The sequence below is a fragment of the Heptranchias perlo genome, chromosome 1, assembly GCF_035084215.1.
Source record: "Heptranchias perlo isolate sHepPer1 chromosome 1, sHepPer1.hap1, whole genome shotgun sequence".
NCBI classification, from domain to species: domain Eukaryota; kingdom Metazoa; phylum Chordata; class Chondrichthyes; order Hexanchiformes; family Hexanchidae; genus Heptranchias; species Heptranchias perlo.
The window spans coordinates 13221886-13239495 of NC_090325.1; the positions used below are offsets into that span (position 1 = coordinate 13221886).

The window sequence follows — 17610 nt, forward strand, 5'->3', positions numbered from 1 at the left end:
AGCGCTCTGATTCAGTGGTAGTGGGTCAGGCAACCATGGATTGAAGCACATAATCCAGGCTGGTTCACCAGTGCTGCATTGAGGGAGTTCTGCATTGCCAGGTGTTGCTGCCCCATTTGTTAAAGATCCAATGGCATTATTCAAAGAAGAGTAGGGAATTCTCGTGGTGTTTTGGCCAACATTCCTCCCTCAACCAGTAACACAAATAAAGCAGATTAACTGGTCATTCATCTCATTGCCATTTGTGGAATCTTCTGGTGCGCGAAATGGTTGCCTAGGTATCAACAGCCACTGCCCTTCGCTGTAAATAGCTGGAGATGAAGCACTTTATAATCTTTCCAAGAAGCATGATAGGGGCTCTGTAAACGCAAGGCTTTCATTCATAGGAAATTTAGTTTCCAGGGTATGACCCCCAATCCCTGTCAAACTAACCGCTTGACCAGGCAGCCTGCTGCTGACTGCTGTGCAGTGACCACTCACTGAAGCCCATTTACGTGGACGTCAGATGAGTTGCAGGGTCAGGCTCAGCTGTGGTGCTTCCAACAGGAAAATTGCCGAACGTGACCCGAATAGCAATAGGAGTGAGGAAGCGGAGGATAAACAGTAGTGGTAATGTAGGGCACGGTATGAAGCAGGAAATGAGAGGTGCATGTAACAAGGGCAATACAGTAATCATGGTGGACTTTAATCTACATATAGATCGGGCAAACCAAATTAGCACTAATACTGTGGAGGATGAATTCCTGAAATGTATACAAGATCATTTTCTAGATCAGTATGTTGAGGAACCAACTAGGGAACAGACTATTTTGGATCTAGTATTGTGCAATGAGAAAGGGTTAATTAATAGTCTTGTGGTAAAGGGGCCCTTAGGGAAGAGTGACCATAATATGATGGAATTCTTCATTAAGTTTGAAAGTGATGTAGTTCAATCCGAAACTAGGGTCTTAAATCTAAACAAAGGAAACTACGAAGGCATGAGGTGCAAGTTGGCTGTGGTTGATTGGGGAACTACATTAAAAGGTATGTTGGTAGACAGGCAATGGCTAGCATTTAAAGAATTAATACATAATTTGCAACAAATATATATTCCTTTAAGGCACAAAAACACATCAGGAAAAGTGGTCCAATCGTGGCTAACAAGAGAAATTAAAGATAATATTAAATCAAAGGAAGAGGCATATAAAGTTGCCAGAAAAAGCAGTAAGCCTGAGGACTGGGAGCATTTTAGAGTTCAGCAAAGGAGGACCAAGAAATTGATAAAGAAAGGGAAAATAGAATATGAGAGTAAACTTAGGAGGAACTTAAAAACAGACTATAAAAGCTTCTATAGGTATGTAAAAAGGAAAAGACTAGCGAAGGCAAATGTGGGTCCCTTACAGACAAAGACAGGAGAATTTATAACGGGGAATAAGGAAATTAAACAAATACTGTGTGTCTGTCTTCATGGAAGAAAACACAAAAAACTCCAGAAATACTAGAGAACCAAGGGTCCAGTGAGAATGAGGAACTGAAGGAAATTAGTATTAATAAAAAAAAGTATGAGAAATTAATGGGACTGAAAGTCAATAAATCCCAAGGACCTGATGATCTACATCCGAGGATTTTGAAAGAGGAGGCTATAGAGATAGTGGATGCATTGGTTGTCATCTTCCAAAATTCTATAGATTCTGGAATGTTCCTGCAGATTGGAGGGTATCAAATGTAACCCCACTATTTAAAAAAGGGAGAGAAAACAGGGAACTACAGACCTATTAGCCTGACATCAGTAGTAGGGAAAATGCTAGAATCTATAATATGGGATTAGAGTAGACAGGGCTGATGGCCGGCGCGGACACGATGGGCCGAAGGGCCTCTATCCGTGCTGTATAACTCTATGACTCTATTATAAAGGATGTGATAACAGGACACTTAGAAAATAGTAATAGGATTTGGCAGAGTCAACAGGGATTTATGAAAGGGAAATCATGTTTGACAAACCTATTGGAGTTCTTTGAGGATGTAACTAGTAGAATTGATAAGGGGAAACCAGTGGATGTGGTATATTTGGATTTTCAGAAGGCTTTCAATAAAGGTCCCACACAGGAGGTTGATGAACAAAGTTAGAACACATGGAATTGGGGGTAATATACTGGCATGGATTGAAAACTGGTTAATAGACAGAAAACAGAGTAGGAATAAACGGGTCTTTTTCAGGTTGGCAGACTGTGACTAGTGGGGTACCGCAGGGATCGGTGCTTGGGCCCCAGCTATTCACAATTTATATCAATGATTTGAATGAGGGGACCAAATGTAATATTTCCAAGTTTGCTGATGACAAAACTGGGTGGGAATGGGAGTTGTGAGGAGGATGTAAAGGGGCTTCAAGGGTATATAGACAGGCTAAGTGAGTGGGCAAGAACATGGCAGATGGAATATAATGTGGAAAAATGTGAAGTTATCCACTTTGGTAGGAAAAACAGAAGTGCAGAGTATTTTTTAAGTGGTAAGATATTGGGAAATGTTGATGTTCAAAGGGACCTGGGTGTCCTTGTATACGAGTCACTGAAAGCTATCATGCAGGTGCAGCAAGCAATTAGAAAAGGCAAATGGTATGTTGGCCTTTATTTCAAGAGGATTTGAATACAGGAGTAAAGATGTCCTACTGCAATTATATAGGGCCTTGGTCACACCGCACCTGGAGTATTGTGTACAATTTTGGTCTTCTTACCTGGAAAGGATATACTTGCCATAGAGGGAGTGCAACGAAGGTTCATCAGGCTGATTCCTGGGATGGTGGGATTGACGTATGAGGAGAGATCGAGAGAGGTGATCTCATTGAAACATACAAAATTCTTACAGGGCTCAACACGGTAGATGCAAGGATGTTTCCCCTGGCTGGGGAATAGAGAACCAGGGGTCACAGTCTCCGAATAAGGGGTAGGCCATTTAGGACAGAGATGAGGAAAAATTTCTTCACTCAGAGGGTGGTGAATCTTTGGAATTCTCTACCCCAGAGGGCTGTGGAGGCTCAGTCATTGAGTATATTCAAGACAGAGATCGATAGATTTCTAGATATTAAAGGCATCAAGGGATATGGGGATGGTGCAGGAAAATGGCGTTGAGGTAAAAAGATCAGCCATGATCTTGTTGAATGGCGGAGCAGTATTTCCTGGGGAAGCTTGTACGCAGGCCATGGTAACAGGAAACAGCAAAATGACCCAAAGGCACAGCCACCAATGGCGGAGAGGACAAAGAGAGGGAGGGGGCACAGTAGGGCAGAGTTTGAAGGGTCAGATGATGCGTGTCGCAATACAAAGGAGGTCAGAGGTTTTTGGGGGGGGGGGGGGGTGCGTAGGGCAGAGTGACTTCAAAGCAAGGAAGAATTTTTAATCTGGGAGAATGAAGACCTAATGCGATTCGCCCGACGTCCACATAGATGGACTTCAATGAGGGGGTCACTGCAACACCAATGCCGGGCAGCGGGTTAAGTAATCCGGCCACCTCCAGAAATTACCAACTGCTTCAGGCAGACGACTGACTGGAGGAGGGTCAGTGGGACCCTCGCTGCAGGAAACGCCATCAAAAGGTGGAAGAGCTAATCCTTGAATTAGCCAATGGCATCCCACAACCTACAATCCGTGACACGGCTGCTGTACGTAACAAATCAATGAAAGAGGGACTATGGAGAGTCGAAGACACCAGGGTTCATGTCCCTGCCTTAAGCTTATAGGCCTCAAATTAAGTGTGGAAGAGAGTTACAGAAACTCTGACTGGTCAACCGATGATGAAACATAAGTTTTAATCTGCATCTACATCATGCTGTACCTGACCTAGGGGCTTGCGACGGGTCAGTGTGGCAGGATGTTATTCCGCAACCAACTCAGGGTGGGCCTGACCAGAGTGTTCTTGATGCAGACACAGGGTGCCTAAGATGGAAGAGTCCTCCATTTCTCATCATTGCTCCTCAAATTGCATGATGTCAAATGGTTACCTCCCAACAAAACAGAAGACACTGAGTACTTTAGAAAACAGCTGATTTGGTATTTTAATTTTTCGTTCCATTGACAGCAATATTCAATCATCATGTATCTGATGTCAAATGCATGTTACAAGATGAAACACCTGAACAAGTGACCAATGCCATGATTATATATTACAGACAGGCTTTGAATCATAACATTGTGATACAGGAGCAAACCATTTACATTACAACTCTACAGAAATGGAGGGTGCACCATGAAACTTGTATGCACAGTATACACCGGGGGGGGTTGCAGGGAGGAGGAGAAAGTATTGACCATCGCATCTCCAAGTTCCGCTTTGTGGCTTCGATGGGGAGGAAGAGGATGGGAACTGAAGCAGCTTGAAGGGGAGAGGTGGGGAAATTCAAGGATGAGGACAGGTTGATCCTGGTCAGGCTGGATGATCATACACACCCCATTGGTCATAACGTAAAAAGGAACAATCCCACACTCTCCCCACCCCATTCCACCACTACCAGCACAGGACCAACCCCCAGGGAAGCTTATAGGCCTCAAGTTAAGTCCGTCTTGACCATTTAAAAAAAAAATCAGGCCCCGACAGAGAGAGACCCTTGAAAATAAAATAACGGACGGACAGATAGATAAAATACCCCTTTGAATCTTCTGCATCTGATTACGTGTGATGGGGATGTGGGTAGGGACACATTATAATAATGAGCATCTAAACTGTAGCAATATTCCACAACACCAAAAAGTGTTGAGGATCTAGATACTGATCATCTACTTCAAAAACCAAACCCACCCAGTTGTCCTAACATTACAAGCCAAGATATTCTATTCCACAATACCTTATAACGGAAAGTCTGGGGTAGTAAGAAAGGGGAAGACGGAGGGGCTGGAGGAACACGAACCAAGGTATGGAATGTTTTTATAGTCAGTCTCCCCTCCCCTCCCCACAGACACATTCTCCACTGTGCAACCTTTTCAAGGAAAAGATTCCTCAAGTTTGTACAAAAATGAAATGTAAAAGGAACACACAGCACCATCCCTTTGCTTGTAGTAAATGATTAAGACAGCAGTTCTTGGGGGACACTTCCTTCATCCTGGTGCCCAGCTGCTTGCGTTGTCCTCTCGAGCCGCGAGACACAAAATCCTCCTCGAGACACATCCCATGATCCAGAGCACGTGAGGTACACCTGCCTGACCTCTGGTGTCCTTTAATGTTCTGCATCCATCGCATCCAAATACTTGGCTTCAATTATCTTAGGTAGTATGTGGCATCTGTGTACAAGGTGAGCGGACAAGAATGAAGCCCAGGAACCCAAAACCCAGCATTGCTCACTTAACCCTTTCGTCAAGGGCCCCCCAATCCCATAATACCTTGCATCAAGCAGCACTGTCAAAGATGCTGCACCATGATACAAGCGCTGGCTTCCAATTCCCCACTCTCCCGTGACGGTCAGCATTTGCCGATTGAAGGCTAGAAATGTCTCCAACGCGAGAAGGATGGGGAACACAAACTAAAGGACCAATGCTTCATTCTAATAGGGTCCTTCTGCTGGTCGTTAGAAGGAAGCCAGGATAATCCTAGCTGCCTTCTACTGGAGAGAAGGGGAGAATCTTGCATCCCAACTTGGCCAACATCCCATCACCAAGTAGAAGGTCCTCCAGTGACACATGGAACAGCAATGCTGCTGTAAGCCACAGAGGAAGTTGAGGTGGAGCAAAGGTGGCTCCCAGCCTCTGTTAATGAGAGTTACTGCTACAAATATTCCTGAAAGGAGGAAGACAAGCCATTTAGGTCATCCATTACATACTGACGATCAGGTACTAGTGTGCCAAGGACTGGAAGATCAGCAGATTGGGTTCAAATGATCAAGTCCTTTAAGGAGCACATCATTCACCTTTCACCATGCCAGCCAGTCCGGGGATGGGGGTGGGGGCCCGAGAGAAGAGTAAAGAAGTTCGGCATCTGACTAAAAAAAGAGCCCAGTAGAATCATATAGCACAGAAGACAGCCATTCAACCCATTATGCCTGCTCTTTGAAAGAGTCCCATTCCCCTGCTCTTTCCCCATTGCCCTGAAAATTTTTCCTGTTTAAGTATTTATTCAATTCCCTTTTGAAAGTTATTATTGAATCTGCTTCCACCGCCCTTTCAGGCAGTGCATTCCAGATCATCACAACTTGCTGCAAAAGAAAATTCTCATCTCCCCTCTGGTTCTTTTGCCTATTACCATAAATCTGTGTCCTTTGGTTACTCACCCTCCTGCCAATGGAAACAGTTTCTCCCTATTTATCAAAATCCATCATAATTTTGAAAACCTCAAATCTCCCCCTTAACCTTCTCAGCTCTAAGGAGAACGATCCCAGCTTGTCCAGTCTCTCCATATAACAGAAGTCCCTCATCCCTGGTACCATTCAAGTAAATCTCCTCTGCACCCTCTCTAAGGCCTCGACATCCTTCCTAAAGTGTGGTGCCCAGAATTGAACAGAATACTCCAACTGAGGCCTAATCAGTGATTTATAAAGGCTTACCATAACTTCCTTGCTTTTGTACTCTATGTCTATTTATAAAGCCAAGGAACCTGTATGCTTTTTTAAAAAAAAACACACCCTTTTCAACTTGTCCTGCCACCTTCAAAGATTTGTGCATGTGCAGCCCCAGGTGTCTGTTCCTGCACTCCCTTTAAAAAAAATTGAACTATTTAATTTATATGGCTTCTCCTCATTCTTCCTTCCAAAATGCATGTGTATAAAATAAAAATCATAGAATCATAGAAACGTTACAGCACAGAAGGAGGCCATTTGGCCCACCGAGCCCGTGCTGGCTCTCTGCAAGAGCAATCCAGCTAGTCCCACTCCCCTGCCCTTTCCCCGTAGCCGTGCAAATTTTGTTCCTTTAAGTGTTTATCCATTTCCCTTTTGAAGGCCATGATTGAATCTGCCTCCACCACTCCCTCAGGCAGTGCATTCCAGATCATAACCACTCGCTGCGTAAAAAAGTTTTTCCTCATGTCGCCTTTGGTTCTTTTGCCAATTACCATAAATCTGTGTCCTCTGGTTCTTGACCCTTCTGCCAACAGGAACAGCTTTTCTCTATCTACTCTGTCTAGAACCCTCATTATTTTAAATGGCCTGAAATTTGCTCTGAAAATAACAGCGATCCTAACAGGGCTCAGTGTTATTTCAGGGCAAATGGAAGAGCAACTTTCGGAAAGCGCATGTGCGCAGTCAAATGCAGAAATCTGGAAGTTGCCCGGCTCCTCTGAAAGCTGTGCGGGAAGGACAGCATGCCGGCTGGCTCTCCATTCAAATGGTTACAACGGTGTGAAGTTGCTGCACTGCCCAGCTGGAAACAAATTATTTTTAACCAGAGAATGGTACAACTAGATTTTTTTTAGTCCAACCAAAATTTTAACAGCATGGTAAGTCTTAATTACTGCCAAACAACCTCTCTGGCACTGAAAATTAACCATTACCGTTGTGGAGTCTCATTCCTTCAAAATGTAATTGTTGGACATGTTTTTTTTTTAAAAATCTCTTATCTCTGTCTTTCAATTCAATATTTCTTACCCTCTATTTGGCTTTCTGTAACTGGTTTTACATTGAATTTACTATTCCAACTAACACTTCCTGGTTCTGTGTCTGCACGGCTTGTTAACGATGCTTCAATCTGATTGGTTAAGGGGATACAGAGTTCCTTGCCCTGCTCTCATGGATGCCCAGGAGAGGACGCTACACTTTTTTCGGCTCCCCATTACAGGAAGTTGGTGCCCAAAAGCCCGTGGATAGTTTGTGGGTAAGTTTGAACCTTATGAGCAGCAGGCACCATTCGTTCGCACTCACTCAGTGCAAAATCCAGCCCATTGCTTTGTTCTGCAAGCTCTTCAGTTCTACAGCACTGGCTGTAATGTCATTCTGGGTTTCAAAGAACTGATTAAACGACAACAATGAACTTTAACATCTGATTTCCAGCCTGTAACTCACTCCGAAGTATCCGTTATTCTATATATAAACCACCCAAACCCCTCGATTAGATTCCAGCCTGTAACCCACTCCCAGGTATCTATTATTCTATATATAAACCACCCAAACCCCTCGATTAGATTCCAGCCTGTAACCCACTCCCAGGTATCTATTATTCTATATATAAACCACCCAAACCCCTCGATTAGATTCCAGCCTGTAACCCACTCCCAGGTATCTATTATTCTATATATAAACCACCCAAACCCCTCGATTAGATTCTAGCCTGGAACTCACTCCTGAAAATCCATTTTTCTCAAGTTAAATCAAACTCTTTCGCACATTAGCGTTGCTATTTGCCCACAACCGCAGAGAAGAATGGAGCTCTAGAAAGACTACCCTACACCAGTGCCAAGTAGCAATCAATAACAAACCTGACTGGGACCATTGCGAGCATTATGGGTGGAAAGATCATCTTCAAGTACGGCAGTGGAGCCATTCCAAAGCCACAGAGTATGACGATCTCAATCACCTGCAGCCCAGTGAAGTAATGGATCTTCCTCTGTGGGACTCTCCTGATGTAGTGGGTTGGGGGATAGGATGTCTAGACCAAAACAAAAAGCAGACACAGAAGGTAATTACAACAAAAGCAGCTTCTATTGAGGATTGGACTGAAGTCGGGAGAGAAGGATCGGGTTGGAAGTTTGATAAAACACCCCTCCTAGGTATATAAGGAACAGGAGTAGGCCATTCAGCCCCTCAGGCCACTCAATTAGATCATGGCTGATCTGTACCTCAAATCCATTTAAGAACATAAGAATATAAGAAATCGGAGCAGGACTGCAGCAGTTCGAGGCGGCGGCTCACCACCACCTTTCCAAGGGCAATTAGGGATAGGCAATAAATGCTGGCCTTGCCAGCGACACCCACATCCCATAAATGAATAAAAAGGCCATCCAGCCCCTTGAGCCTGCTCCACCATTCAACAAGATCATGGCTGATCTTCTACCTCAATGCCATTTTCCTGCATCATCCCCATATCCCTTGATGCCTTTAATATCTAGAAATCTATCGATCTCTGTTTTGAATGTACTCAATGACTGAGCCTCCTCAGCCCTCTGCGGTAGAGAATTCCAAAGATTCACCACCCTCAGTGAAGAAATTTCTCCTCATCTCAGAGCTAAATGGCCTACCCCTTATGCTGAGACGGTGACCCCAGGTTCTAGACTCCCCAGCCAGGGGAAACATCCTCCTTGCATCTACCCTGTCGAGCCCTTTTTGTTTCAATGAGATCACCTCATTCTTCTAGACTCTAGAGAATACAGGCCTAGTCTACTCAATCTCTCCTCATACGACAATCCTGCCATCCCAGAAATCAGTCTGGTGAACCTATATTGCACTCCCTCTATGGCAAGTATATCCTTTCTTAGGTAAGGAGATCAAAATTGTACACAATACTTCAGGTGCGGTCTCACCAAGGCCCTGTATAATTGCAGTAAGACATCTTTACTCCAGTACTCACATCCTCTTGTAATAAAGGCCAACATACCATTTACCTTCCTAATTGCTTGGCTCCATATCCCTTGATACCCTGACCTAACAAAAATCTATCGCTTTCAGTCTTTGAAAGCACCAATTGTCCTCCATCATCCACAAGCCTTGGGTGGGGGGGGGGGCGGGCAGGGGGAAGGAAGTTCCAGATTTATCCTCACTAAGGACCACAGGCTTCTCAGCATCAGTAACGCGCCCGGCACTCAAATCATGGAACCGCTCTCCCGTGCGCACGTTACAGCTTCTGTGGCTCTTTGAACGTGCGGCGTGGAATATTCACCAACAGCAGCACCGAGGCAACCGGGGCTGGTGCGGTCACCCAGGAGGTTTCAACTGGACCTTCGTGCGTCCGGCCCCAGGACACGGCCCAACGTCACCGCGGGTAGCTCCTCGCAGCTCAGCCGTGTCGCTGGTTCAACCCCGGTGGATAGAACAAAATGGCGGCCCGTCACGTTGGTTAACGTGGACAGTCTCACCACTGGCATTGGGGGTCTCTTGCCGTCAGAAGCACCAGCACTGCCGCTTAAAACATTCTTTGCAGGCGAGAGCGGAACAATCAATCCCTCCACATCCAGGAATCATAGAAGTTTACAACATGGAAACAGGCCCTTCGGCCCAACACGTCCATGTCGCCCAGTTTATACCACTAAGCTAGTCCCAATTGCCTGCACTTGGCCCATATCCCTCTATACCCATCTTACCCATGTAACTGTCCAAATGCTTTTTAAAAGACAAAATTGTACCCGCCTCTACTACTGCCTCTGGCAGCTCGTTCCAGACACTCACCACCCTTTGAGTGAAAAAATTGCCCCTCTGGACCCTTTTTGTATCTCTCCCCTCTCACCTTAAATAGGAGAACGTTTCCTAGATTCAATCTGAAATCCCAGCATCAGTAAACAACGGCACAGGGAAGGAAATTATAACCTGACTCATTAAAAAGAACTTTTAAAGAACATACGATTATAAAAGTCAACACATTTGTACCTGTTTTTAAGAAGGGAATTTTAATTCCGGACATTTGACTTCCTAAAGTGATAAAACTCAATTCCCTGGATTGGACGTGGTTATTTGCAGTAAGTATTTAGAAGTCACGACGAACATGTCCGATTATTCGTCCCTTCCTCCATCAAACTGCGTCAGATGTCAGTTGACGTAACGCGCAGTGCGTAACGCGGTGACGTAGTAGGTGGAAGGGGCCGGGCGTCGACCAGTTGTCAGGTGACTTGAGATTCCCGAGGAATCGAGAATGTTCGGTCCGGTTTAGTCCTCGCTTAACTCGGGTCAAATAACGAGGGGATTTACGGCCTGTCGGCCGTCCGAAAATATGTCACGGCGTACCCCAACCACGACATCCCTTTCACCGAGGAGGATGAAGAGGAGCAGGGCCAGAACCAGGGCCAAGGCCGAGGCTTCGGCGGCCGGAGGAGGAACAACAACGCGGACGAGGATCCGTGGGACGACGAGGCGAGCAGTGGGAGAAGCGAGGCGGACAATCGGCAGCGGTACCTGAGGGCAGCAGGTGATGAGGAGCGCCGACCGAACCGTGCAGAGCAGCCGCCGCCGCCGCAGCGTGGCCTTGATTTACGAGTCCGAGCAAGTGGGCGCCGAGAGCGCGGAGGAACTAATACGACAAGGTGAAGCACTGAAGCGAGCAGATAAAATGGACCAGGATTTGAAAGTTAGCCAGAAACACATCAACAGCATCTTTAGTGGCATTACAAACTACTTCAAATCTAAGAACTCTGAACCACAAGCCTCTCCAGTATCTGAAAGCCAAACTCGGACCAAATTGCAAGACGCTTTGGATAAAAGTAAGCAACAGGAAGATCAGTACCGGGCAAACCATCCGAACTTGAGGAAACTAGACACAGAAAATAACAGTTACCATAAGAATGATATTCTTTGTACTTATGAGCAGATAGATAACAATCTAGATGAGATTTCCTCTGGCCCGGGTCCTCTGATGGGTCTGGCAATTGGCCTGCAGACAGAAATTGGCGACCAAGATGACATCATTGACCGCTTGACAACCAAGGCAGAACACCAACATCAAGAAGGCCAACTGAATGTTGGCTTTTATTGCTTGGGGGATAGAATATAAAAACAGGGAGGTATTGCTGCAGTTATATAAGGTATTGGTGAGACCGCACCTGGAATACTGCATACAGTTTTGGTCTCCATACTTAAGAAAAGACATACTTGCTCTCGAGGCAGTACAAAGAAGGTTCACTCGGTTAATCCCGGGGATGAGGGGGCGGACATATGAGGAGAGGTTGAGTAGATTGGGACTCTACTCATTGGAGTTCAGAAGAATGAGAGGCGATCTTATTGAAACATACAAGATTGTGAAGGGGCTTGATCGGGTGGATGCGGTAAGGATGTTCAAGGATGGGTGAAACTAGAACGAGGGGGCATAATCTTAGAATAAGGGGCTGCTCTTTCAAAACTGAGATGAGGAGAAACTTCTTCACTCAGAGGGTAGTAGGTCGGTGGAATTTGCTGCCCCAGGAAGCTGTGGCAGCTACATCATTAAATAAATTTAAAACAGAAATAGACAGTTTTCTAGAAGTAAAGGGAATTAGGGGTTACTGGGAGTGGGCAGGAAATTGGACATGAATTTAGATTTGAGGTTAGGATCAGATCAGCCATGATCTTATTGAATGGCGGAGCAGGCTCGAGGGGCCGATTGGCCTACTCCTGCTCCTATTTCTTATGTTCTTAAACTCAATCTGTGCTACTACATGTTTGTACATCAGTGAGAATTGCAGCAATACTACAACTGCAATATTCCATTGTGTCCTAGGCCCAACCATCTTCAGCTGCTTCATCAATGGCCTTCCCTCCATCATAAGGTCAGAAATGGGGATGTTCGCTGATGACTGCACAGTGTTCAGTTCCATTCGCACCCCCTCAGATAATGAAGCAGTCCCTGCCCACATCCAGGCTTGGGCTGATAAGTGGCAAGTAACATTCGCGCCAGGCAATGACCATCTCCAACAAGAGAGAGTCTAACCACCTCCCCTTGACATTCAATGGCATTACCATCGCCGAATCCCCCACCATCAACATCCTGGAGGTCACCATTGACCAGAAACTTAACTGGACCAGCTATAAATACTGTGGCTACAAGAGCAGGTCAGAGGCTGGGTATTCTGCGGCGAGTGACTCACCCTCCTGACTCCCCAAAGCCTTTCCACCATCTACAAGGCACAAGTCAGGAGTGTGATGGAATACCCTCCACTTGCCTGGATGAATGCAGCTCAGACAACACTCAAGAAGCTCGACTCCATCCAGGACAAAACAGCCTGCTTGATTGGCACCCCATCCACCACCCTAAACATTCACTCCCTTCACCACCGGCACACAGCGGCTGCAGAGTGTAGCATCCATAGAACGCACTGCAGCAACTCGCCAAGGCTTCTTCCACAGCACCTCCCAAACCCGCGACCTCTACCACCTAGAAGGGATAAGAGCAGCAGGCATATGGGACCACCACCACCTGCACGTTCCCCTCCAGGTCACACCATCCCGACTTGGAAATATATCGCTGTTCCTTCATCGTCGCTGGGTCAAAATCCTGGAAGTCCCTACCCAACAGCACTGTGGGAGAACCTTCACCACACGGACTGCAGCGGTTCAAGGCGGCGGCTCACCACCACCTTCTCAAAGGCAATTAGGGATGGGCAATAAATGCTAGCCTTGCCAGCGACGCCCACATCCCATGAACGAATAAAAAATGATACATACAGCAGAAGCTTGAAGTACCCTATGGTTTCACTGACGTTTGCTCCACGCTTGAAAATGGTGACTTGTACTGGGATGTAATTCCACAGGTTGTCACATTTGCATCCCCCCCCATCGTCCTCCTCCCTCCTCCGAACCATACATCACCCAAATGACAATGCTTCAATAATGAGCCAACGTGTTTGCAAATATTGGGAGACATCACAGGGCTGTCCAAGCCTATCTTCATGTGATGTCCACTTCCTAGCAGGGCAGCACTGATTACCACTCAGGACCCCACTCAACCCAGGGATATTGGTGACAATTAGTGACCTGGCCTGGCCGAGATTGGCTAACACCAGCACAAACCAGAGGCTGAATGTGGGGGTTTTTTGGACTGTATCGTTCAGTACCAGATTAGGAATTGCGTTCATCTCCTGCATAGTCAGGGCAACGCATTCAAAGTTTCAAATTCATTCTAAAAGAGGATGCTAACACCTATTTTGAAAGGTGCATCTTGGTGTCATTAGAGCACCTGATTTTTGACAGCGACTTGGTTTGTTTGATTTTGCCATGGACCAGCATCTCTGTGCCATACTATTACCAATACTAAACCTAGGATTTGTTTGGTACCTTTACCTTCGACAAACATCCCAAAGACGCTTTACAGGAGATGCAAGGAAAAAGGACGGGGAATAAAGAAGGTTCCTCCCGTCTTAAGTGTTAGTCTGATATGCTGATTGGGAGAGATGAAGGGTGGGAGGGGGCGCGTGTGGAGCATAAACACTAACAGACCAGTTGGGCCGAATGGCCTGTTTCTGTGCTGTAAATTCTATATACGCATGTCGTCGTGTACAGCCTTTTCCGTATTTACCTGCTCTTTAAATAGAAGGGCCAATCTCTCAAAAAACTGACACCCGTCAATCGAGGTGACAGAAACGTAGAGGAACAACCCATACAGGACAGGCTTAGGAATCCACTGCAGAGGAATGGGCAACAGCAGGAGCGAGATCCCCACTAATATGTGTGCTACAAGTGCTGACACACGGGTCTCCCGTACACAAATGATCCTGAGGGAGATAGAGAAAAAAAAACAGGTGAGGCTCCATTCAGGTTTCTTATGTACTGAACATTGCAGCCACATTGGAAATCAAATTCAGACACATTAATAAACTCTCCTGAGATTAAGTCACCTGCTTTATTGGTCTAACTTGACAAGAGGTTCATTCCCTTTTCAGGATGCTCTAACAATGAATTCTTTACCTGCAAAGGCCTTTAAAAGAGACATTGTTTGGATTGAAAGTTGACAAACCTTTCAGTGATTCTTTGCAAACAGAAGGCATATGGGAAGGCTTGAAAGACATTTCACAGAATTTCCAGCACAGGAGGCAGCCATTAGGCCCATCGTGTCTGTGCTGGCTCTTTGAAAGCTATCCAATGGTCCCACTCCCCTGCCCCCACCCCCACCCCGCCCTTACCCCACAGCCCTGTAGATTTCTCCTGTTTAAGTATTTATCCAATTCCCTTTTGAAAGTTATTAAATCTGCTTCCACCACCCTTTCAGGCAGTGCATTCCAGATCATAACACCTCGCTGCGTTTAAAAAAATCTCATCTCCCACTTGGTTCTTTTGCCAATCTTAATTCTATAAGTATATTTAGAGAATCATATAGCACAGAAGGAGGCCATTCAGTCCATCGTGCCTGTGCCGGTTCTCTGAAAAAGCTGCCAATTAGTCCCATGCCCCTATATAATTTGTGCACAGCAAGGTCCCACAACAGCAAAGTGATGACCAAATAATCTGTTTTTTTATTATTAAAAGTGATGTGGGTTGAGGGATAAATATTGGCCAGGGCACCAGGGAAAACTCCACTGCTCTTCTTCAAAATAGTGCCATGGGATCTTTTACAGTCCCCCATAGAGGGCAGATGGGGCCTCGGTTTAACATCTCATCCGAAAGACTGCACTCCCTCAGTACTGCACTGGGGAGTGTCGGCCTAGATTTTGTGCACAAGTCTCTGGATAAAACCACAAAGCTGCAACTTTCTACAGCAGATGGTCAGAGTATTTTGTGCTACAGCACATTCCTGCCAGCAAATCCAACTTTTATGGTTTAACATTTACTGCTTCGTCTGGATTTTAAAAAAAGTTTACAAAAGTGTCTTAGAAAACAGAACACATCACAAATACACATTAAAAAAAAATGGAGCCTATTAGCCTCAGTTAACTTACGTCTCATGCAGATGACCGTTCTCCACTCTCTCCTCTACGCAGGCCAGTGCGCGGACATGCAAGGGAGAATGGGGGAACGCAGAGTGTACCCATGGCAACCCAAAGATAGACAGCACTATGTTGATTATACCCACAAGGAAGATGTCCCAGTGATAACCTGTGCCTTTCACTAGTCTGCAAAGATAATAAAAAATAATTGAGGAGAAAGTTACCACGCAGGACTATTAACTCTTCAGATCAAAAAGATACAGCTGAAGGAAGGTCATTCTCTAATCTCTCCTCAACTAAAAGCGCACATCCCTGGTATCATCTTCGTAAATCTCTTCTGTACCTTCTCCGTGGCCTTGACTTACTTCCTAAAGTAGGGGGTCCAAAACGCGGCCTAACCAATACTTCATATAGTTTTAGCATCACCTCTGTGCTTTTGCATTGCAAACTGAGGGGAATAAAAACACAAAAATACCAAGCTGCGACTGGGGAAAAGGAGTTCGGGAAAATGACAGAGGGAACAGGCAAGAGAGGAGTTTCAAGAAGGATTTTGAAATCAGGGAAGAGACGTATAGCAAGGTGCAGGGGTTTAGGAAGAGAGTTCCAGAGCGCAGGGCCCAATGGTTGAAGGCCCTCTACCACAGGTTGGGGAGCAGAGCGAATGAGTAATCGGCCAGTGTCAGAAGAGTGAAGGGTGTGAACTGGGATTCAAGGCAGGAGGAGATTATGCCAAGTGCATGACACCACCTTAAGTAGGAAAGTTCATTACTTTTGAGAGCTTACTTGTTCTGAGGGGCATTTGTTAATGACATCACAATGTTCTGTTCCAAGTAGAAGAGCATGGAGAGAAGGAAGCCCAGACCCATCGCACCAAATATTGCTCCAATAGAGAGGACGTGAAATGGGGCCAGGTTGAATAAGCCCTTATTGGGATTATAACTAAATGTGGCAACTGGAAGATAGAAATAAAACCAAAGTTAGGTATGGAACATGCCAGCATTAAAACACTTAAATGAATAAAATTCCTGATGTGCAACTACTGAAACCAAAATCTCCAAATTATTTCCTTGTGTATATTTCCAATATTAAACATGATCACATTTCAAAAATGAGCTGTACGTAATCTATTTAAAATCTGAGAATGGACATTTAAATTCCTCAAAAAAAACCTGTCGTCAAGACAATTAATGAAGCCAAAAGCTTATACTTGTGCACTCCAATCCTGCTGGGTCCTCCTTCCTGTTAGGTGCAGTCATTAGGCAATCTGAGCCCATCACAGTTCTGCATTAGAAAGAGAAAAATCTCAAGGCTGGAGAGATCTTAGGCCCCATTAGTCTGCCCTGCTGTCCTAATGGTTTTATTCTGTAATAGGTCTCTCGAAGTTACAACAGCTTGCATTTATAAATGCCTTTAATATTGTAAAACATCCCAAGGTGCTTCACAGGTGCTTTATCAAACTAAATTTGACACTGAGCCACATGAGATATTAGGGCAGGTGGTCAAAGAGGTAGGTTTTAAGGAGCGTCTTAAAGGACAAGAGAGGTAGCGAGCTGGAGAGGTTTAGGGAGGGAATTCCAGAGCTTAGCGCCTAGGCAGCTGAAGGCATGACCGCCAATAGCAGAGCGATTAAAATAGAGTATGTGCAAGAGGCCAGAATTGGAGGAGCGCAGAGATGGCGGAGGAGGTTACAAAGAGTTACCTTATTGCAGCCTTTGAAACAAGATTAGGCTGCCAGTGAAGCAACACGCAGTCCCGCCATACGAAGAATAGCAATTTCCGTGGGTTAAAACCAAGGGTCTGCGCTTGTTCAGGTAGATGTTGAAGATCTCATGGCAATATTTAAAGAGTAGTGATGTCCTTCTGGCTATTCCACAACCTACTTTTGGTGACATTTGTTAATGGGTCTTACTGTGTGCAAGCTGGCTGCTTTGTAAGCCTCTTTACTCAAGGTGTTAGCCTTGGCTCAGTGCTAAGACACCCACCTCTAAGTCAGAAGGTTGTGGGTTCAGGCCCCCTCCAATGTCATAATCGAGGCTAACACTGCTGTGCAGTACTGAGAGTGCAGCACTGCTGGAGGTGCCGTCTTTTGGATGAGATGTTAAACTGAGGCCCCCGTCTGCCCCCTCAGGTGGATATAAAAGATCCAATGGCACTACTTGAAGAGCAGGGGAGTTCTCTTCGTGT

The 17610-nt window shown here is 45.5% G+C and overlaps 1 protein-coding gene and 1 pseudogene across 6 annotated transcripts in view; one reads left to right on the forward strand and one right to left on the reverse strand.

Annotated features, from left to right (window-relative positions):
• Window positions 1–3999: 3999 nt before the first annotated feature.
• Window positions 4000–17610, reverse strand: part of slc4a11 (solute carrier family 4 member 11) — a 150545-nt gene continuing 136934 nt past the window's right edge. For 5 of the 6 annotated variants that reach the window (XM_067980880.1, XM_067980808.1, XM_067980818.1 and 2 more), the window contains 5 exons: window positions 16210–16378; window positions 15439–15612; window positions 14082–14277; window positions 8368–8537; window positions 4000–5246 (listed from right to left, as the gene is read on the reverse strand). In XM_067980880.1, the coding sequence (XP_067836981.1) occupies window positions 5183–5246; window positions 8368–8537; window positions 14082–14277; window positions 15439–15612; window positions 16210–16378 (773 nt within the window). In that variant the 3' untranslated portion in view covers window positions 4000–5182. The remainder of the gene's footprint in view (window positions 5247–8367; window positions 8538–14081; window positions 14278–15438; window positions 15613–16209; window positions 16379–17610) is intronic. The other variant, XM_067980938.1, reaches the window with a different exon arrangement.
• LOC137307325 (synaptosomal-associated protein 29 pseudogene) lies at window positions 10760–14395 on the forward strand (annotated as a pseudogene).